This window comes from Hippocampus guttulatus, chromosome 1 (assembly GCF_054856545.1).
Source record: "Hippocampus guttulatus isolate MCC_2025c chromosome 1, RoL_Hgut_1.0, whole genome shotgun sequence".
Taxonomy (NCBI): Eukaryota; Metazoa; Chordata; class Actinopteri; order Syngnathiformes; family Syngnathidae; genus Hippocampus; species Hippocampus guttulatus.
In genome coordinates this window covers 28,055,013-28,077,464 of record NC_141261.1, presented here as the reverse complement: position 1 = coordinate 28,077,464, position 22,452 = coordinate 28,055,013, and the positions used below count along the sequence as shown (strand labels likewise).

At 42.4% G+C, this 22,452-nt stretch overlaps 1 protein-coding gene across 2 annotated transcripts; it reads right to left on the bottom strand.

Moving 5' to 3' along the window:
* Positions 1-4,000: 4,000 nt before the first annotated feature.
* On the bottom strand, positions 4,001-21,204 carry slc17a9b (solute carrier family 17 member 9b). 2 transcript variants are annotated; one of them, XM_086124392.1, is made up of 14 exons: positions 20,866-21,204; positions 18,292-18,489; positions 18,040-18,179; positions 17,001-17,100; positions 16,791-16,921; positions 16,577-16,673; positions 16,067-16,108; positions 14,770-14,866; positions 14,210-14,297; positions 14,092-14,126; positions 13,874-13,989; positions 9,828-9,883; positions 9,703-9,732; positions 4,001-9,340 (listed from the first exon to the last, which is right to left on the bottom strand). In XM_086124392.1, exons 1-14 carry the CDS (start codon positions 20,994-20,996, stop codon positions 9,162-9,164), a joined length of 1,440 nt encoding a protein of 479 aa, XP_085980518.1. In that variant the 5' UTR covers positions 20,997-21,204; the 3' UTR covers positions 4,001-9,161. The 2 variants fall into 2 exon arrangements, with proteins under 2 accessions (XP_085980518.1, XP_085980527.1); XM_086124401.1 differs by lacking the exon at positions 16,067-16,108.
* Positions 21,205-22,452: the final 1,248 nt, after the last annotated feature.

The window sequence follows — 22,452 nt, the reverse complement described above, 5'->3', positions numbered from 1 at the left end:
TCCCTCGCTATTTCGCGGTTCGTTTATCGTGACTTCAGTGCATCGCAGATTTTTTCAAACATATTCATAATTTTTTTTAAGTCCGCATAAAGGTCCGCGAGAAGCAGCGAAAGTCAGCAAAACAACAGTGAGTCACATAGAGCAACATATACATGTACAGTATATGTTTACTGTATTTTGTTATTCATAAACTAACCTATCTTATACATGTTTAAATCTATTAGTATACAGCATTAAATCATGTTAATTACTTCAAAATTTACTTCTACATGCATGTATACCATTAAATATATACCATTATATTATCCATCCATCCATCCATTTTCTGAACCGCTTGATCCTCACTAGGGTCGCGGGGGGCGCTGGAGCCTATCCCAGCTGTCTTCGGGCAGTAGGCGGGGGACACCCTGAATCGGTTGCCAGCCAATCGCAGGGCACACAGAGACAAACAACCATCCACGCTCACAATCACACCTAGGGACAATTTCAGAGAGTTCAATCCGCCTGCCACGCATGTTTTTGGAATGTGGGAGGAAACCGGAGTACCCGGAGAAAACCCACGCAAGCCCGGGGAGAACATGCAAACTCCACACAGGGAGGCCGGAGCTGGAATTGAACCCGGTACCTCTGCACTGTGAAGTCGACGTGCTAACCACTGGACTACCGGGCCGCCCCATTATATTATTATATATTAATATTATTATATAATAATATTATATAATATATAATATTATATATTATATATATATAATATATAATATATATAATATATAATAATATTATATATTATTATATATTATTATTATTATACCATTGGCCTTGTAAATATTATGTACATGTACCTATATGGGGGGGGGGGTCGCTACTTCGCGGATTTTCGTTTATCGCGGGTGGTTTTGGTCCCCATTAACCATGATAAACGAGGGATTACTGTATTTGAAGGCCACCACATTGACCTTGTGTGTCTTTCTTCAAGGAATGTATTCCCGGTTTTCGCATCATGGCTAGCTGCAACATCATCTTGAAAATGGATTTAATCATCCGCAAAAACCCTTTCCATTGATGGATTAAGAAAAGTGGCCACAATGTCAATGTAAACTGCATTTTCATAACTTTGCTGCTGTAAATTGGGAATTTTTCCATTGTGAGACGAATTAAGGTTTTCTTATTCTTATTATTTATTGGAAATGTAATGACCACCATCTACCCAGTGCCATTTCCTGACATTTTGAAATTCCCCAATCTATGTGAAGCAATTGGACTACTCCAAAAGACATTTTTGAAATCCCACTACCTTTTTTAAACAGGCTCAAATACACTTAAAACAACTCAAACACCACTTTAACGTGTTCATAAGAGTCTTATTCTTAAAATGCCAACAGCATTTCAAGACAAAATGTGTTTGATAAAAAGTATTACTTTTCCTCTTCCCATAAAAAGTGCTTGCACTGAGGGAAGCCATTTTCTTACTTTTTCTAACCCCTACAAATTTGGTATCATTGGAAAGCACTGAATGTTCTCTAGAGTAACAAAAGGAGTTTATACGATTGGAGGCACTGGGTGGGAGATATTTAGGTTCACAAATGTCCTCTACAGAGGACAAATTTGAACTACTGGTAGTCAGGAGGACATAACAAACATCATAGACAGACAGGGTTTCACAAATGCATTCAGTTCAATGTTGTCCTCATCTGGTCAGTGGATTTTTCACGTTTTAATGTTACTACTGCGCAGGTGCGGGCAGCGTCCCTCAGGGTTCCATTAAAACGATGCCCCCTCTCAAGGCCGAGTCGCTCGCTCTGTAGATTTAACGTCGGCCATATGTGTGGCAGGAGGCAAACAGCTGATGGGGTTTAATTGACAGAAATCAACATATTTGGGTGTGTGTTTATGTGTGTGTCGGCCGGCGTGATCCACGTCAATAGGCTCATGATTGTTTGAACAGGTCAAACATGGATCAGACCCCAGTTGGACAGGAGAGTGGAGCCAACAAGACACGATAATGGGCAAACATTTGCACTAATTACGTATTCCATAGCATCGTCTGAATCCGAATTCGACAGGACAGTTTTCTGGAGAAGGTCCATTCTTGTTCTAGCATCTACAAAGTACCTTCACAAAGAATGATACATAAAACTGTGTTTACACCTTTTATGAAGTCAGTTCCAAGTTTAAAACTCAAGCATTTTGATCATCTCATAGATGGACTACATTCTGAGTTGCCTGGGGAGGTACTGAAATTATTATTATTTTTTTTTACTTGATCAAAAGACATGGTACTAGTTACTAGGTTGGCATGGCTCACTGGTAGCGTGGTCGTCTCTAAGTTCATCCTGAGGTCAGTGGGTAGGTAAAAATGATGAGCACCTAAACATCAACCTCTGGTGCTCATTTGAGAAACATGCTTTTTTTTTTTTTTCCGTGCAGTCCTGCTTATAATATCTATATAAATGTTGCCCGAGCAATTTCATTCATCCTGTATATGCATTGCTTTTCACACCAAAACGATCAAGGCGAATAGGTAGTCCATCTCGGGTGTTTTTCATTATGGGTTGGCACTCACAAGCAAAAGCTAAAAAAAAAAAAAAAAAAAAAAAATGACAGCTCCTATCCGGAACTCGTAAGTCAGGTTACAAGGCACCACCTCATATGAATCATTTTGATGAATTAAAATTCAAGCTTTTTCAACCTTGCATCATGGTATGATTGGGTGCGACTGAGCTTGAGATTTGTGACGCAGCAGGCCCTTTCCTCGCGACAAAATCTTGTCAAGTGAGTGGAATCTCTTTCTGCTGCAAAAGAGGAAGGTAGACGCCATACTAGTCCTTCCGATATAAGTATAAGGAGCAGTAAAATAAATACTTGTGATCACAGTCTAGCTACGCATCACTTTCCCGGACTTGAGTGACTTTTTAAAACAAAGAGTGATTTATAAAGTAGTGAATTTAGCCTTGTCGGAATGGTTAAAAGTAGTAGTAAGTCTCAATGGATATTCCAACAATGAACTAAAAGGCGCAGTGCAATTAGCACATAAAGCCCATCAGCGGCTCCCAATATCATCGTTCTCTAAGGAGCGGCAGACATATAATGCCTCCTGATCTATTACCACAAAGTGATTAATCCTCCCCACACAATGACCACTCTTCAACTGGGCTTCTATATTATGAGGTGGCCCTTGCGCTAATTAGCATTCAACTCAGCAAGCAGAGACAACCCCTCCACCAGGAGAAAGGACAGGAGTGGGGATGGCGACACAGTGAAATGTCATTAACTTGATGTTAATTACTAATTAATGGGGTCATTTCATTTACATGTATCTCTGGCTCTCTGATGGAGTCTGCCTTTCGTGGGTTACTCTGACTGGCTGACAAGTTGGAGGGGAGGGAGGTGGTGGTGGTGGGTCGTCTCATTCTGCTGCACTCTGCTTTCTTTCTGCTAATTAAATAGTGGGTCGCTCATCACGGTTATGTCTGCTTTTACAGCGCCATTTTCCATCAGAGAGCGCGATGGTGGTAGTGAATCACCGCATTATGTGCGAGGCTCTTTCATCATCAAGCCCACCAACTTGGAACTTCGTTACTTTTGCTGACCCCTCCCTTTCCTCTCATGAGCGCACGGGCCACCCGTTTCGATGGCAACCTAGCTGTTGGGTCCCATGAGAAGGAGCTGGCTGGTTTGACGAGCGTTTGGCCATTCACTCATGGCCAGGGCCAGCATGGCACACAGCGTAGTGCCGTATGGTGCCACGGCATACAGTGCGTGCTGCTGGCCTGGATTTCGGGCTGGGGTAGTCCACGAGTTGACCCGGGGCTTACTGTAGAACCGGTTCTACTACAGATGCAGTGATTGATTTCGATGTCAGATCAAGTCCTTCGTGTTACCCTGCAGAAAAGGCCTCGAGCCTCACACTCGCCTTATAATCGACACTTTACTGCCTCCCAGTGGCATCGTACAGAAACCACATGAAGATGCCTCAAATATTGCAGTCAGTACTCACAAATGCTGACAAAATCTTTAATTCTTTAACATATGCTTTTGAATGACATAGGTTACATTTGAGAATACTGAATTTTACAGTACCACATTCTATTCTAATATAAAAACTCGCAGGAGAGCTCTGAGGAACCACACTGAGCTAAATGTTATAGGCAAAGTGAGCTAAATGTTATAGGCAAAGTAACAGAAGCGGGGAAAACAGAAAATACAAGCGTTGCAGTCAAAAGTAGAAGTGAAGCATCTGAGGAATACGAACATTTGTTGAAAAGATAAGGGAACAAATATGTTAGAGGCATTCATATTATGGAACGTCAACAAGCGACAGCGTAGGGCTGGACGATTATTCAAACATTTCTTTTGATCTTTTAAAAGTTACAATCAAAGAAATTGGATGTCTGTGCAGATCGGTGCCGTTAAAAGATCCCGCCATTGTGAAAGTACCCGGAATGCACCACGTTGCTTGCATAGCAAACGTGTAGACTGATTCTGCCATCCCTCCGCGTCCTTTAAGCTGTCTAATGACCCTCCAATTGGAGTTTACCGTAAAACGAAACACACAACAAATACAGTATGATTACCCAAATTATATACTTACATACAAAACTTGCTTTGTTTTTAAAACATTGCTATCGCTAATTCTAAATTCAATGTGATATCCCATTGGCAATTATTTTCAATTGCTATTATGTTTGTATACTGTACTCTTATTTTACTTTCTTACACATTTTTTTTCTCTTTGTCATAGTTCTATTTAAAGACTGAAGGATTTTTTTTACCTTCAAACTTCAGGGATACAAAGATCCAAGAACTTTTATATTCTTTTTGGTCATACAACACACATTTCCACACGAAATACAATCCCTGAGATCCCAGGTTAGACCAGTAAGTCTCAAATTTGTGGAAAATAAAGTCGCTGTCCTTTGAAAAACAAGTATGTTTCCTATTGTCATTTGAAAAAAAATTAAAATTAAGGGGATGTCCGAAACACAAACACCACATGAATGTAAAAATGTAAAAAATGACAAAAATTGACATGCGTGTTTTTCACAGGACAGCGACAATAAAATACACATGATGAAAACATAAGGCTGATTACTTTTTCCATAATCGTCCAGCCCTAGAACAGTGGATGTGCACTTTCAGAGTGTGTCCGATGTCATCCAATATGTTGAAATCTATTACTGTAACCAGCCTTATCCCGTTTTCTATTGTTGACCCGACACAGAGGTTATATGTGATGTGCGATAAAACAACTGGCGGCCCGGTAGTCCAGTGGTTAGCGCGTCGGCTTCACAGTGCAGAGGTACCGGGTTCGATTCCAGCTCCGGCCTCCCTGTGTGGAGTTTGCATGTTCTCCCCGGGCCTGCGTGGGTTTTCTCCGGGTGCTCCGGTTTCCTCCCACATTCCAAAAACATGCATGGCAGGTTGATTGGACGCTCTAAAATTGTCCCTAGGTGTGAGTGTGGGCGTGGATGGTTGTTCGTCTGTGTGTGCCCTGCGATTGGCTGGCAACTGATTCAGGGTGTCCCCCGCCTACTGCCCGAAGACGGCAGGGATAGGCTCCAGCACCCCTCGCGACCCTAGTGTGGATCAAGCGGTTCGGAAAATGGATGGATGGATAAAACAACTGCCGCCCATTTCACAATGCATAACAAGGATTTTGTATGTATGGTCGGCAGAGACCAAAAAATAAAAATCACATCACTGTAACGCCACTCCCAAGCAGGCACAAAAACATAAAATGCATAGACTGGCAAAGTCAGGTAAGCACCTGAACTGGGTACCCAAACTTCCAACAGCAAGAGTGAATGCTACAAGCAATCATTTCGGGTTTCTGTATGTGCAACCCCCCCCGCCCCCCTTCCTTCCCAAAAAAATACTTCGTTCTACAAACTGAAGATCTCATTTGTCTGGCAACACACGCAACATTCATCATGTCAATGTGCAACAAGTTCACAGCAAAGCAAAGGAGGACACAAGGCAAGAGAGAAAAGACATCTCCCAAACAAGTCAAATATCAACGACAACAGATAAGTGTGATAGCTGCTTTCACCCAAGTGAAATACGTATACATAAAGACTACCCAGGTCAATTGGGTGTTTTTTACATTTGCCATCGCAGCCTAATAAATTTATTCTCTCGAAAAAGATACCAAATACTTCTTAAGCCATAAAAATATAAAGGTACTTTATTCAAAATAATTATTTCTACAGCATGAATCCACATATAAAAAATTTTAAAAAAAGGAAATTTTCAGTAACTTTGGTCTTTCTGCTTTCAAACATTTGTTGAAACAGCAAACAGGTATTTTAGGATGCACTTATTAGCTCGAAGCCTTTTCACCTCACTGCAACCGAACTTGTAAACATGGTGAAGGGGGACAAACAGTTACAGGACATAAGAACGCTACCAACAACTCAAACAAAAACACGGAAGAGACAGAACAAACGCACGCTTTAAGCATTTCCTAACTAGAATGCCACTCAAAGATGATGTGTCAATTGCAGAAGCACTTTCCTGAAAATAGAGCAGCACTTCACCGAGGCTAAAATCCAAATCTATACTTGGCATGAAACTTTGACTAAAAGTCTCTGGTTAACAATGGGGAAACTTACCAGTTGATTAATTCGCCTCAACTGCTTCAAGAGACATTAAATAAGAAGCACATTCACAAAATGTAGAGAATTCTTCATCAATTTGCATCAATATTCTTGCCATCCCAACAATGCAACCTTTCCTAGAACTCCAACATCCTGTGGATGCCTTACCATCAAGATTCCCAAATAGTAATGAGAAATGAAGGCTTTGAAAATGTACTCAATCTCAAACTGTTTGCAAAAGTGAAGACAAATTCACAACAAATCTGCCATGATTTCTCTTTGACCAATGTCCCACCCCTTCGTAAAATGTCATGTATATTGCTTGAGTAGTAGTTGTGTACCCCTGGAAAAAACAAAAAACAAACAAACAGAAAAAACCCCATGCATCTTAAAGGGGAGTTTGTCCTAAAAACTACATCGATAAACACTTAAAACAGTCGTCCTGACTTGGCAGTAGTAGGTGATAAAATGATCCGTTGTGGGGCGGGAATCGGCCGTCTGTGAATCGTCACATCTTGTGCCCCTAATTTGATCGACAGGAAACCACGGCACCCGAGGAAAAAGAACCAGCCGGTGAGATTGTGAGGTGTTAATCATTTATCGTGCAACCGCAGGCGGAAGCATCGTGGCCTCGCAAAAATGAAAACTTCAAACCGATAACATATAGTGTTGAAGGACATCACGACTAAGGTAGCTGGGGTAACAAGGTCAAAGGTGAGTGTGAGGCGAGGTTCATGACTGATGAGGCACTGACGCTTCTCAAGTCGGATATAAAAAGATGAAGCCAAAGTAGAAGATTAGCCTCGACAGTATTGATTAAACCATGCATTTCAATTCAGGATGAAATAGAATTTTTGAACAGTTGTGCTGTAAAGCAGTGACCGAATAATGCCGCAATCACTTCCACACAACGTGATGGCAAGAAAAAAAACAAATACTATACGGTGAAGTTCATTACTATTTTTTTTCTTTTTTTAAAAATTAAAAAAAAAAGCATTTGGTTTTACCTTATTTAATATGCTATGAAAGCCCTGAGTATAACATGGTCCATGTGTCTGCTATCATGGCCGATGTTTCAAACAAACCAAGTCGCTTCACAATCGGTAACAAATTAGACGAGTAATGATGAATTCATCGGAGCCAAACGCAGTTACGTCAATACAAGCGAATGGAAGAGCTCCCAGCTAAAGACGGCAGCGACAGGTCGTCAACTGGCCGAGCCTCCCTCAAGTGGTTATTTATCTTTATGGCAAGAACGCCGTGTTTCTTCGGCAGCGGCACGAATACTTTCTGGGCACAACCATGCACTTTCACTTGCTTTTCTGGCCGATCAGAAAGACTAAATTCACACATTCATGAAATATATTTGACAGACTGGTAAACGTCAGCATGTGCAGTACATGTGTGATAAATCACAAACAGCAATGTCTCATGTGATGACACGCACCAATGATTGCCTGCATCAATAAATGTGGATGTAGTGCCATGAAATAACGAAGACTACTATGACTCTTCTAAAGTTTGGAGTCACTCTCGACGAAAAAAAAAGGACAAAAATAAAATTACTGGAAAGCGGAGCTGGCGGAGCTTGGAGACGAGAACACGGGATCGTGTGCACATGCATCCTACTGGAGGTAATCGCGAGGTAATTTTGTATTCAATGTTTAAGCAATGCAATTCATCTTAGCATCACCAGCTAGAACACACAATTGCCCAACTAACTGATGGAATAATTGATAGGATCATGAGCCTCTAAAAAAATTTGTGACAGGCCGAGGCTCTTCGCAGAAGTCCTCAGCCATGCATCTGAACAGAAAATACGCACATTCACCCATTTTTAAAGATGAAATCTATGACTATCTTCACATGCAGTCAATAAGCCTTTGAACCCCAAAGGGTTGGAAAGGGCACCTTAACAGCCATAAAAAACTGAATATGCTCATATTGTGGTTTCTAAAAACCTGAATATACAAATAACCCTGGGGTTACTCCTTCTCTAACACAAATATTTGGTCGTGTAAACGTGTAGCCGAATACCTCCACTGAAAGGAACATTGGTTTAAGTTCTGCGCATGTGGAGGGGGGATAAGAGGGGATACACCGCGAGTAAGGGAGTAAAAGTATATGCGGGTCAAATCTGAGGCACAATATGGGGTGGGAGACGACTGATAGTTTCACAGATCATGATTACCAAGTACTCCTGTCTAACGACCGTCTTAATAAACATGACAGAAAGTGATTTCTTGTAGAACATTGCAAACTCCCCTTTCTCATTAAAACATGGAGCTACACTTCAGTTACCATGGTGTGCTTTTTGTTCATCCTGAAAACCTTCCCCAACGACCAGCCTCCCTTAACAGTTCCCTGACACCACGCTGGTCTTTTTGTGATTTGAGTTTGTGTATTTTAGTGCGCAACAAAACGCAGACTTCTTTCTGTGTGCTTTGTGCACATGTTGTACATGTGAGAGAAAGAGAGCGAGAGAGAAAGAAAGGGTGACAGACCTCCCATGCGGACAATGCAGCTGCTCAAAGGCACAATCACGTCCAGTCTGGGACAAAGTATTCAAATATGGATATGGTGATGGCGTATCTTGCTGGGGTCCACATCGACGCGGCGGGCCTCGGCGTAGGCCAAAAAGATGCAGAGGCCGAGCAGATTGACGACAGTGATGAGCCCGAACATGGACGCCCATGATCCCGTGGTCTCGATGAGATAGCCCGAGAAATACACCATCAGGACTCCTACACACACACGCACACACAGCAAATGCTAGATTAGGTTAAAGAGATGAAAGGTATGTGCGATAGCGTCATGTTGCCGCTGAGGAAAATGTCACAGTTCATTGCAACTCCCCCACAGGACCAACGTCTGTCATTCTGTGTCGTCCATTATTCATCTGTCGCACACGCCATGATGCTGCTTTCTTGATGAAATAAACATGACACACAGGAGGCGACGCCACTGACAGCGCGTGAGCTCAAAGTCATCATTTTGAGTGGTGGATTAATTATTTGACCAAAGTGTGTGTTATAAAGTGAAAAACAAAATGTGGAGGAAAGATTTATGTTGTTTTGCCCACTGTTGTCAAGTGAAAGAAACACACCTGAGAACGCGCCGCATGTGTTCATAACACCTGTCAAAAAAAACAAACACACGGGCCATGTTAAACTTTTCAAAAATATGGTCCTCTTGTGGTGGGTTTTCATCCAAATATTGTTTTTCACTCACCAAACAAGGCCCCTGCACAAGATGGAGCGAGATCTTGAACATTTACCGATACACCGCTGTGAAGCAAAAGTGTCATTAGCTCACCTCATTCAGTTGATCAGTGTCAAATATGAGCAACAATCAGATGGGAAAGACAAAATGAGATCCGTTCATTATAAAAATGAATAAAAGACAAAAGGGAGACGATTATGAATGCTGGTTGAGACCAAAGTATCATCAGTTCCACTGCTCCGACCTTTGCTTGGACCAGATCAGAACTGAGGTTTTTTTAATTAGCAGGAACGATTTTCACACATTTTGTTCCCTGACGAATCCCTTACGAATAGCAGAAGTAAAATATATAGCCTGTATTTGTAGGGAAGACAACCGTTGAACCGTGACTCTTTGAGGGATGGAATAAGAACAAAACAAGACACGCTCATGCTTTGTTTCTTCCCTTCCTGTCCTGTATGCCAATTGAAGTTGCGACACTGTATACCAGTGACAATACTGAAATGACCAGGTGAAATCCTAAATGCCAGATGTGATGTTACACAAAAAACAACCTCTATGACGGCATCCTATGTTCGAAATACATGCGGTTATAGTTTTACTTGGAACACAAATGTATTTTGTGGTTCCAACATTACCTGGACACTCAAAAGGTCAACTTGAAAATAAAATAAAATAAAATATCATTTTGCATAACTCCCAAATGGAACGAACAGCAGTCACATGGCCATGTTTTTATCAAGTTGTGAATTGGAATGCAAAAGAAAATACATATTTCCAGTTCGATGAACACAGCGAACTAGTGGAAGCTCTAGACCAGGGGGCGGCAACCCAAAATGTTGAAAGAGCCATATTGGAACAAAAAACAAATATACTTGTCGCCGCAAAAAATTAAGCCTTATATAAGGCTTATCATGAAGACAACACATGCTGTATGTATCTATACATGTATCTGGGCAACAGGAGGATGCCAGCTAAGTTAAAAGCTATGATGGACAGTCCCTCCCACTCCCTCCAGCCCGCCCTGACAGCACTGGGTAGCTCCTTCAGCCAGAGACTGTTACACCCGCGCTGCAAGAAGGAGAGATACCGCCGCTCATTCCTACCGACTGCTGTCAGGCTGCTAAATAAAAAATAAAATACGTGAAAAAACAGTAACAATTGTAAATAGCATAGCCACCTTTTACCAGTTGCATATATGCTTTATATATATATATATATATATATATATATATATTGCACTTATATTGAACTGTCTTTACATTTATTTTTGTGCTTTCAAACACTTTGGTTTCTTCTTTCTACCCCCCAAATTTGCTGCTGTAGACTGTAAATTGTTTTTATTGGGACAAATAAAGGATATCTTAATCTTAACTATATTAGCCTACCATGGATATGACTAAGTTGGCTACGAATACACAATGAGCCTTCATGATGATGATTATTATTTTTTTCCCTGCAGTGCATCCTGTAGAGCTGGGGTGCCCAACCTTTTTTGACCAAAGATCTACTTTTCGATCAACCAGTCTCCCGGGATCGACCCGTTACCGCATATGCACGCCCTGACACACACGTGCCATAATGAGCAACAGCCACAACGGCCCCCTAAGATGATCGAGGCACGGGACGCACTCTTGCAGCGTGTTAACTATCATAGCTCACGTGTACCATTTAAAAATGCTCCTCTCGGCCCGCCACATTCACATTCTCTGCCAGTACCGTCTGTGAATTTTACATGAAACGCTGTTTGTTTGTTGTTTTCTTTTTAACAACTGCCACCTGCCTGGAATCGCGTCCTGCAAATTGAAACGTGTGCCGCGGGCTGTGACGCAAATCTTCATTGACAGAAATATTGAAATGTAATATTTATTCTGCACATTTTTACAGCATTGGAAAACGTTAAGTATGTTTGTGTCATGTTTGTCCTCGTACAGAAACCATATGAAAACAATTTCCATAATAAAACATTTCCCTCCCCCATCTTTTTCCATTTTCAAACATTTTTGAAAAAGCTCCAGGCAGCCACTAGGGCGGCGCTAAAGAGCCGTCTGCAGCTCCAGATTCGGGGGTTGCCGACCCCCGCTCGAGACAGTGTGACCGTGGGTGTAGGTTATAACGCTCCCTTATGTACACACATGTAAACACACGCACTTCAGGTTGCATTTTGTGCACTCCGTGGCAATTTTATGTATGTTTACGTAAACAACTTAAAACTCAGTCCTTGAAAGTGCCCAACCTTTTTTGACCCAAGGTCGACTTTTCAAGCAGCCAACCTTCCGTGATCGAACATTTTCGGGGGAGCTGAAAATTCCAGGCCACCGTCTCAGCTCAGCTTCATAACTGAAGGAGTAAGAAGTGAGGTTTTGCTCACAACTGTACTGGATTTAAAAAAAAAACAAAAAAAAACAAAACTAATTCGACTGCACTTAAAAACAACTGAACCATACTTAAAAATGTACTGTGCTGGAGTTTTAAAAAAGTTAAAAGTGGATTCTTCAAAGTCCACCTTCGGCTTGTTGCGCAGCTTGTTATCAGAAATGGACATACTTGGTCTAGGTCCACTTTCGAAGCGATGCCTCTGCATCTCTGGCCAAACAGAATTAAAGCATTCGCCCCGCTAAGGCTGCTTGGATGGTGATACCGTGACGTGACCTCCTGGCTGCTGACTGGTGGCGAACACGGTGTTCCTGGCTGCATTAATGGCGGCGGGCACGTAACTTCTTGGCTGCCTGGACAGCGCCCGTCTGCGACAAGGAGCCCCTTGTCTAGCTGGTAAGAAGCTAATGTCGTTCTGCTAGCGCTGAATATTTAGCAGCCAAGCTGCAATGTTGTTCGGCATGGGAGCTGGCAGAAACTACCGTAATTTCCGGACTATAAGCCGCTACTTTTGTCACACACTTTCAACCCTGCGGCTTATCTAATGAAGCGGCCTGTTTAAAGATTTTTCCAACGGCCGTCAGGGAGCTCTCGAGCAGAAAAGGTAACAGTGAGACGCTATCATATGTCACAGTGAAAACAACCAGTCATGAGAGGGCGCACTTCACCTGTGTTTTTAGATGGACTGAAATCCGAAAGCGGTGTGGCTGGGTCTACAGACTTGACCGAACGCAAAATAATTTTTATGAAGGCTTTGATCTCGACTGAACATAGAAAATGTATAGCATGAATAAAATAAACGACTAAGATATGTCAAATGGAACTAACAAATAGAAAAGTATACAAAAATAGACAACAGTCGTGGCTTGTGAGCACTTTCTGGCATTTTGTATGTGCCCGAAAACGACTAATCTCCCCTGCTTCACGGCTGTTCACACGACCCACCGTGCAACACCATTCAAACTCCTAAACGACGACATTTTACTCTTAATATTAGCCAGGTTACAATGCCGATTGCAGATACAGTACATCAAGTCTGAATAAGCACAGCTCAGCATTCTTCTCACTTCACTTCATGGTCCAAGTCTCAGGAGATTTCCCACGAGATTATTCAACGCTCCTTTTAAAGTGACGGTGCTTCATTTATTAAACGAGGCAGCATTCACTACAACAGTCATGACATTGTCGTGAAAGTTGACACGAAAGCGTGGATGGTAGAAAGCCTAATGAAGGAATGGTTAACCGAGTGTTACGGCAAGAGAGGTTTTTAGATCATTTGAAAACAAAGCATTACTCCACAGGGAACGGTGCCTTTTTTTTTTAACCAGCCGTGTGAGTACTGTTTTACTACCGTCGTGCTTTATAGGCACTATTTAGAAAGAAAACGTAAGATTAAGTTATTAAACGTTGAAACCTCTTTCTGTGTACCGTCTTTCATTGCAAATATCTCATGCGGCTTATAGACAGGTGCGGCTTGTGTGTGTACAAAGTGGTTTTTCCTTTCAAAATGCAGTGGGTGCGTCTTATAATCAGGTGGGCTCTATAGTCCGGAAATTACGGTAATATCCATGGCTGCCTGCCTGCCTATAGGGAGTCGAACAAAACTTTAGGGAGCGCTAAAATATGGAAATCAGCGTGTTGACACACAAAACTAAAATGTGCAAGCAGAATGACAATACCTGTGACTGAAGGTGGTGAGTCCCATTGTGGCCGACACAAACATTACGGCCCAGGAGAATGTGGTGTTTCCGCACAGAAGCAGGGTAAACACACTAGAAACCCCCATCGAAAAAAACTAGCGAGAGGCAAACGCAGAGAAAAAAACAGATGAACCCAACATTTTACGGATGGACCATGTTTCAAGGACCAGGATATTTGCAGAGTGAATCTTCTCTACCTGCATCAACTTCCTCACCGAGGCCGTGTCAAATCCTGTTGGGATGACATTTTGACAACCGCATGAGTGAAACGACTCCATTTGAAAGCAGCGATGCACGCAGAGTTGACTTTTGTACCTTGACTTATGAGGTGGTCAGACAGGTAGCCACTAAAGAGTGAAGACGGGATTGCCACCAGCCAAGGAATGACATTGAACACCCAACCCTGGAGGGAGAAAATATCAATTCACCACAAAATGCATTGGGATATTTTTGGTCAGGTTTTAAAATGTGTGCTTCTGGTGTACTACTTTCCTCATTACATTTCAACTACAGAGGAAAATTTGTCTACATACAAAATATGTTTACATCTTCAATCATTTGCTTTTGCATTATTTTGCATACGTTTCCTCCACACCAGCAGTCTGTCATTACTGTAGTGCCCGCAGTCCATGACGAGGAGGGACGTGAAACCATTGTAACCTTAAGTATTTGTTGTAGTAATTTCACCATATTATGATGGACAAGCACAGAAGAACATTGTGTAAAGACAACAAGTATACAAATCCTCGGCTTTATGTTTATTTAACGACATAATCCCGTTCGGAACAAAAGGTAGGGTGTGTTCTTGATTCTGAGAGCTTCACCACAGGTATGTTTTCATTATTTTCGCCTCCTCCTGGAATGGATCAAGTTACCTTAGCATCGGGGAACGTGTCTTTAAAGAAGGTTGGCAGCCATGACAACAAAGTGAAGAATGTGCTCGATGTGCAAAGGTGAGTAATGATCACGGCGCTGGTCAGAGGATAAAGCAAAGCAGAGAAACACACAAAATCAATGGGAACAAGCATTGGTACCACATGATGTAGACACACGCACACACAAACAGTGCAATTATGGATCTTTTTTTGGTTGTTGTTTTCAAAGCCAAACTTTCTGTGCTATAGGTTTCCAGTTAAGGTCACTTCCTTCGTGTCATAAAATGTAACCATTCACAATTAAACAGGTAAACACATTTTTACAACATTTTTTTGATCAAACGTTTTCTGAATCTGCCCTTGTTTTTTCACTAGCACATCAGTGTCAAAGACACGATTTATCCATCCATCCATTTTCTGATCCGCTTATCCTACCAAGGGTTGCGGGCGTACTAGAGCCTATCCCAGCTGTCTTTGGGCAGTAGGCAAGGGACACCCTGAACCGGTTGCCAGCCAATCGCAGGGCACACACAGACGAACAAATGTCCGCGCTCACACACACACCTAGGGACAATTTAGAGTGTTCCATTGACCTGTCATGCATGTTTTTGGAATGACGAAACCAGAGTAGCTGTAGAAAACCCACACAGACAAGAACACATACCTGTCAACTTTTCCCCATATTTTATATGTTTTATTATCATTTCAAATTATGTATGGCGTATTACAACTTTTATACCGGGAAAACCCACTCCCAAAAAAAACACAATTGTGAAACGATCTCACAAAGACCATTTTGGCTCAAATCCAGATCGTCTCACCTGCTGGTAGCCAACAACAATGCCGTCGTCGATCGCTACTATTGTTATGGCAAACCAGCAAAAGTAATCCTCAATCGTATATTTTTTTTCATCGCTGCATACGGTCGGATTGATAAAGCATAATATGAGCATGCGCGGTAAGCCGTTGTACGGGTTTTTGTTGCTTTGTAAGGGGAATCGTAATCATTTATAAGGGCACAGCTATTAGCCGAGGTTGACAGGTATGAGAACATGAAAACTCCACACGGGAAGGCGGGAAGGCGGGAAGCCGGAATCGAACCCTGCACCTCTGCACAGTGAGGCCGACGCACTAACCAGTCGAACACCGTGCCGCCCCAAAGATACGTTTAGGGACACATAAAGGCATTTCTCATTCAAGTTTGCTGTTGAACAGTGTTATCTGATCTGTTAATCGTCTGGCACACCATGAAGTTAATCAGACGGGAGAGAAATTGCTTGAAAATTGAAAAACAAACCTTACAAATAATGCGGTGTTTGAAAACGGTCTTGAGAGAGTCCTGTGAATCAATTAAACAATGTTGTTGGTTTGAATTTTAAAATAAGAACCCCATAAAATCTGACAATGATTGGTAATCTGCACTAATTTAGTTCATTTTAGATTTTCAATTTCTTTCAATTTGGCTGCCAATTTTGGATATTAACTGAAAGAAAACTGTAGCATTCTATCAGAAAAAAATAATCACTAAAGCATTGATGTCATTGGGACCGTGATTAAAAATGAGTTTTTGCCTTATCTCATGAAATGGAGCATATGATTCGTATTCCATCATTAAAACATGAGGTGAGACATTAGTTGATCATCAGAAACTTGAAAAGGCCTAAGCTTCTGACTGGTGACCCCAACCAGATGAAGATTTTAAGAGGAGGATGTTGCTGCCATTCAGGTGCTGAACCCAACTTAGCCGTTGACTCTGAAAGACTTGAACATATATTCTCTCGACATGATCTCTTTCTCATGTTCTCACCAGACTGCCGGTTGTTTGAAGAGCCGTAACCAATGCCTTTTGGTCAATTTGGACTGTGGAACACTATTTCCCAAGGACTCCAGAGTGATGATTGGCCCTGCGAGTACAAAAGAAAACCAGCAGGTTTGCATATGAGGGGGCATTGAACTCATTTCAACCGATAGGAAAGGACACCAGACACCATAGATAAGACTAAAAAAAAAACCTCACTTGCCTTCTCCTCTGAGTAAGTATTTCCACATGCAGTAGGCCCACATTACTGCCAGCAGACCCGACACATAGAAGACGCTCTCCCAACCGTACAGGTCCAGCATAAGGGAACCAGCCCCCCCGATCACAAGGGTGCTGCCAAATGTCACACAGGCGCACGGGTTGCGACGGCCCCCACTGCACGACATATGAATTTACGCAAGACATGACTCACCCCAGGTAGGAGCCGCTGCCCACGGTGCTCATGAGGAAGCCTCGCTCACTCTCCAGCACCTTCTGAGAGCACAGGCTTGCCAAAGAAGGGTAATGAACACCTGCAATCAATAGGACACAAATAATCCCACAGAAAAAATTGAATCAGAAGCCTATTTGAGACAAGATGCACATTGTGTTTGATATTGTAATTGGAGCTTCCAAAGAGAGATCGAGTGTACCACATCTTCACTGAGGTATGCAAACTCCACCGTAACTCTACATGACTTGTGCAATATCATCAGAGAAAATGCTTAGTTCTTAATTTTCTTCCCAGAATTTTCTGATTATGCAACTCATCTTCACTTTACTCGCAACAGCTGTAGCTGTAGGCAAAACATAAAATGGTAGTAATCACGTAAGACAATGCTAAATAAGCAAACAAAAACTTCTCCGATCAAATAAACCATATCTCCCTTCGCACTGGAATACCGGAGGTGCAGAGTTCCATTCCGTCTTGTTTGGAGCAGTTACTAGGCGACTAGAGGAGCACGATAGACGTCTCCTTTAACCACAATGTCGGGATCGCTGCGTAAATGACATCACGTTGGCGAAAACTGAGTTTGAAAGTAAACGGGCCACTGTTGTTTTCTAACAGCTGAGAGTTCATCAGTTGGCATGTAAAACAAAGAGATTGATCAGTCCAATCCTCCGGTTCCATTTTGTCGTACCTCTCACTTCACTTGACTTTCTTGCGCTCAAAAATAAATAAGTACAAGTATAAGAATAAATAAATGCAAGAATAAAAGACAACACTGGACATGTTTTAAGAATGGTGATACGACAAGCCCAGCAGAAAGTTCAATTCATGATTGCCTACATTAAGGCAAAACCCATGGTTGATGAGTGGCACCTTGAAGAGACACGAGTGACCATATAAGGCAATATAGAAAGGGAGGAAGTTTTTTGCATGTTGAAGCATTCTGGTACCCCCGGTTGTCCGAACTAAATCAATCTCAATGACTATTGGGGTGTCATATTACGTAATCAAGCTAGTTTACCTTGTAAAAGGCCCATCAGGAAGCGGGCCAGCGTCATTGAGAAGATTGGCTGGGAGCAAAAATGAGCCAGGATGGGAGTGAAGGCTGTCATGGAGCCCCAGGCAGCAGCAGAGAGCAGGAGTACTTTTTCTCCTCCCACCCTTGAGCACACAGTCAAGTACTGCATAAGCATCAACTTGTAACTGTGACTTTATTGTGTGAGCCATCATTCATTTGAATGGGATTCATATGTCAACAAATGATGACACTCACCGGTCACTGACGTAACCGCCAAACACTTGTGTGAAGCAGTAACCCCAGAAGAAGCTGCCCAGAACCATGCCAGACTCCTTCTTGCTCCAGTTGAACTTCTCCGCCATGCTGACCGCACAGATGGGCATCGCCACCCGGGCACAGTAGAGGAGGCACGTACCAAGCAGGAGCACCACTGTCCACACCCTTGCCACCGGCCTGCACAGGAAGGATTGCTCAGTTTAAAAACAGCACATTTCACTGAGGTGCCGTGAATGCATCATCACGACAGTGGAACACGTGACATGGGTTCAACGGCCCGTGTAATTTGCTTGTATCGAAAAGAAATTGTTTGCTTGATAATCCTGCTGCTCAACTATTACCAGGATCATGACTCCGACTCTGGCCTAGGGGTTGGAAGTATGGGCTCAAAAAATAAATATCTTGATATTTTTTTCAAAAACTCAATAGCAATTCATTTGACAATATTCTTTCAAAAAATACTGTAAATCTGCACTTTTTTCAAAGAACAATTATCCATAGAAAGAGTTTGTAAGCAAATGCTCTTTTAAATTGCTTAATAAATCTTTTGTATAACATTTGACAGCAATATTTAAAAATAGTACAGCAATATTTAACAATAATACTCTTAATAGAGCGCTTTCATAACAGCTGCAACAAAGCACTTTACAGAATATTTAAGTGGCTAATCAGATCTGCAAAGCCTGACTATGTTTACATGTAGTCAATAACCCTTATAAAACCTGAATATTTGGCAGTATTCAGTTTTTTAAAGGCGACGTAAACATGCGAAATTTTTGAATATGCTCTCATTTAGGTTTTCCAAACCTGAACTAGACCCATGTGTTTCCCCTTTTCTAACCCAAATATTTGCTCATATTAACGCGTATCGAAATACTGCACCTCCACTCAGAGGGACATTGGTTTCTGTTATGCACATGCTCTTGCTCTATCTGCAAGGAATCTTGGTCTTCATTGTACAGGAAATAATTTTACATGGGCACCATCACCATAGCAAGCCTAAATTGAATACATTGATTTATTTGCGGCATTTTCACATTATTTCCTGTCGGTCAAAATGACACAGTTTGTAACTTTGTATACAGACACTTCTATACATGTGCATAAGCCTATATGTCTGGCACGCAACTTGGCAAAAATACGCAATCAGAAGTGGACAATCACAGCAAAACTGAGATTCAGATATATTTTGTTCTACTTCTTCCTTTGATAACATTGCTGCTGTGAATTGGGAATTTCTCCATTGCGAGACTAATAAAGGTTTTCTTATCTTATCTTATCTTATCACTTATGGAGAGAGGAGGAAACCTGCTTTGTTCCTGTGGTGAGTGACGTGAACAGAACTTGTTTCAGCGGAAATGACATGTACCTGCGTCACGAGATTCGTGGGTTGCCATTTAAACAGAGTTCTTCGAATGCGGGAGCAACTCTGTCCAGTCATACGTGTAAACAGGGGTATCCCGAATGTTTCAGGAACCAACATTTTCATCTAAACCCGAATACTGACTGCATGCAAACGTAGCCACCGGCTTCCTGTCAGCCAAAGAATCAACTTGAAAATAGTTCTGCTGGTTTAAAAAGCACCGAATGGTCTGGGGCCTGAATATATTTCTGATTTGCTGATCCCTGAAAATGCACCCCGACCTCTCAGGTTATCTGAAATAGGTCTGTTCTCTATTCCCAAGGTCAGAACTAAACATGTGTTTAGTTTTTTTTCGCCCCATATACAGTCATACTTCTTAAAAAATACAACATTTCCATATATACAGAACATTTTTGAGCCTGAATATGTGGAACAAATTTACAGAGAACTATAGGTCTGCTCCAACTCTTAAGTTTATCTAGTCAGACTTCTGTTTGACGCCGACTTGAATGAATCCTTGCGCACCCTGTTTTATTGTCTGAATTCCTTATAGCTGCACTGTGATATCATTCTCATGTCCACTTTATAATCAACTGTTTTAGTTGTGTGTTGATGCTTTTAATGTTTTATATAAAGCACTTTGAGTCGCCAGAATGTAAAATGTGCTCTGCAAATAAACTTGCCTCGCCTTATGTAAAATACATGCCTTAGCTTACCAAAGTTGTGAAACACTTTACAAGGTGTCCCGTGGAAAATATCCAATTCCACTAAATTGATCCTAAAATTATTATCTATTTGAACTTTGTTTTGAGTAAATTGAGACAATATTTTGTATGCAGTATTTTTTGTAACATTTTTGTTTGGTGGTGCGCCATGAGATTTTTTTAATGGAAAACAAATCAAGGTTGGAAAGCGTAATTTAAATCAAAGCATCATGTTCAGCTGCAGTCGTCTTCACAGTTCACACACAGAGGAGGCATATTAGGTAAGCGAGCGTCTCCTTCCAAGTCAGTTAACTACAGTTAGGAACAAACATTAACAACTCATCGGCCCTTAAGTACTATTGCGTGCCATTTAATTCAAAGTGGAACCATGTGTTTCTTGATTTAACTTTCGAGTTAACATTGGGAACTAGCTTGATGGGTCACAGTAAACATTCGACACTGTAATTGTTTATGCGTAAACGTTACCTTGACCAATTGTTGTTTTCGGCCCACTTCTTATGACATCCAGGGACTCCAGTCTTGTCGGCCGGATGGTTCTCTTTGTGACTGAGCAAATCTGGACCATAGTTCTTGCCATGTTTTTGAATCAGTGCCATTCAACGCGCTGTCTCTGTTAGCGGCAGCCTCGACCGTCGACTTCAATTTCTTCCCGGCAGTGCAGACAGGAAGACACGGCGGACTTCTGACGTTCGGCCCCACATATCTCGCCTTGAAAAAGCTTCAGGAACCGCCGACAGGAAACTGAGCGAAGGAGTCTGTTTGTCTGATGCCCCACCGAGGAGAAATCCACGTGTCAGTTCTTACCTCTGCACGTCTTTGTGTGGTCGGTAGAGGGCGCACAAGCAGGAAGTGATTCCCCACGAAAACAAAATTCCGATCGCAGGTCTGTGGGCAATTCAGAACTGGGAGGAAGTCAGCTCGTGCAGATTCTTTCTTTCTGGTGCACTTCAACTTTGCGAGTCGTCTTCACGGGGCCGCTGCGGATGCGCTCATGCGAAGGATGCTACGGGGCAGCATGTGTGTAATGATTCGAGATTGACTCCCTGAACACAGAAGCAGCCTGAGGGTATGTGATTCTGCATTCGCAAAGGTGGGAAATCGAGTTTATCTCACTCGGATTGTCCCATTTCCGACCTCAAGGCGTCGAGGCGAATGTAAACACCATATATGGCTCATTCACAACACATAATCATCGGGCGCCGACAGGTATGGCAACCTCGGTCACACGCTCCCTAGTATTATCCCTGTTTTTGTCATTTTCGTTAGTTTTTGGCGACCCTGAGCGGCTTACTTACACGAGGGAAAAGTTGCTGCGCATTGGGGAGTCTACGCTCGGTCTTTTTTCACCAGCACACGAAAACCCACAAGGTTTTTCGGAGCGAATCGCGAGCGGAGCGGCTGCGCTGTACGGAGCATGGAAACGCCGCCGGAGGAGGGGGAAGAGAGCCGGCGTGCTCGTCAAGCTCCGGTAGCGCGGATTTCGAACCCCGCTCCCATCGATCCATCTTGCTAATCTACGATCTCTGCCAAACAAGATGGATGAACTTCTCCTCACAAAGACCAACAAAACCTTTGCACGTTCTGCTGCGCTCTGCTTCACTGAAACCTGGCTCAGTGACCGCCACCCGGATTCCGCGCTACATCCACCCGGTTTCCGCCTTCTCCGAGCCGACCGCGACACGGAGCTATCAGGGAAATCGAAAGGTGGCGGGATTTGCTTCTATATCAACAAAGAATGGTGCACTGATGTCACGAAGCTCGACGCACACTGCAACCCGGACTTGGAGTCGCTGTCTTTAAACTGCAAGCCATTCTACTCGCCACGTGAGTTCACCTCCTTTTTACTAGTCGGTGTTTACATTGCGCCACAAGCTAACGCTAACACGGCGATACAAACGCTAGCCGAACAAGTAAACAAACTCGAACTAAAATACCCAGAGTCACCCCTGATAATTTTGGGCGATTTTAATAGAGCACATCTTAACCGTGAACTTCCCAGATATAAGCAGCACATCGACTGTTTCACCAGAGAAGGCAACATTCTAGACCACT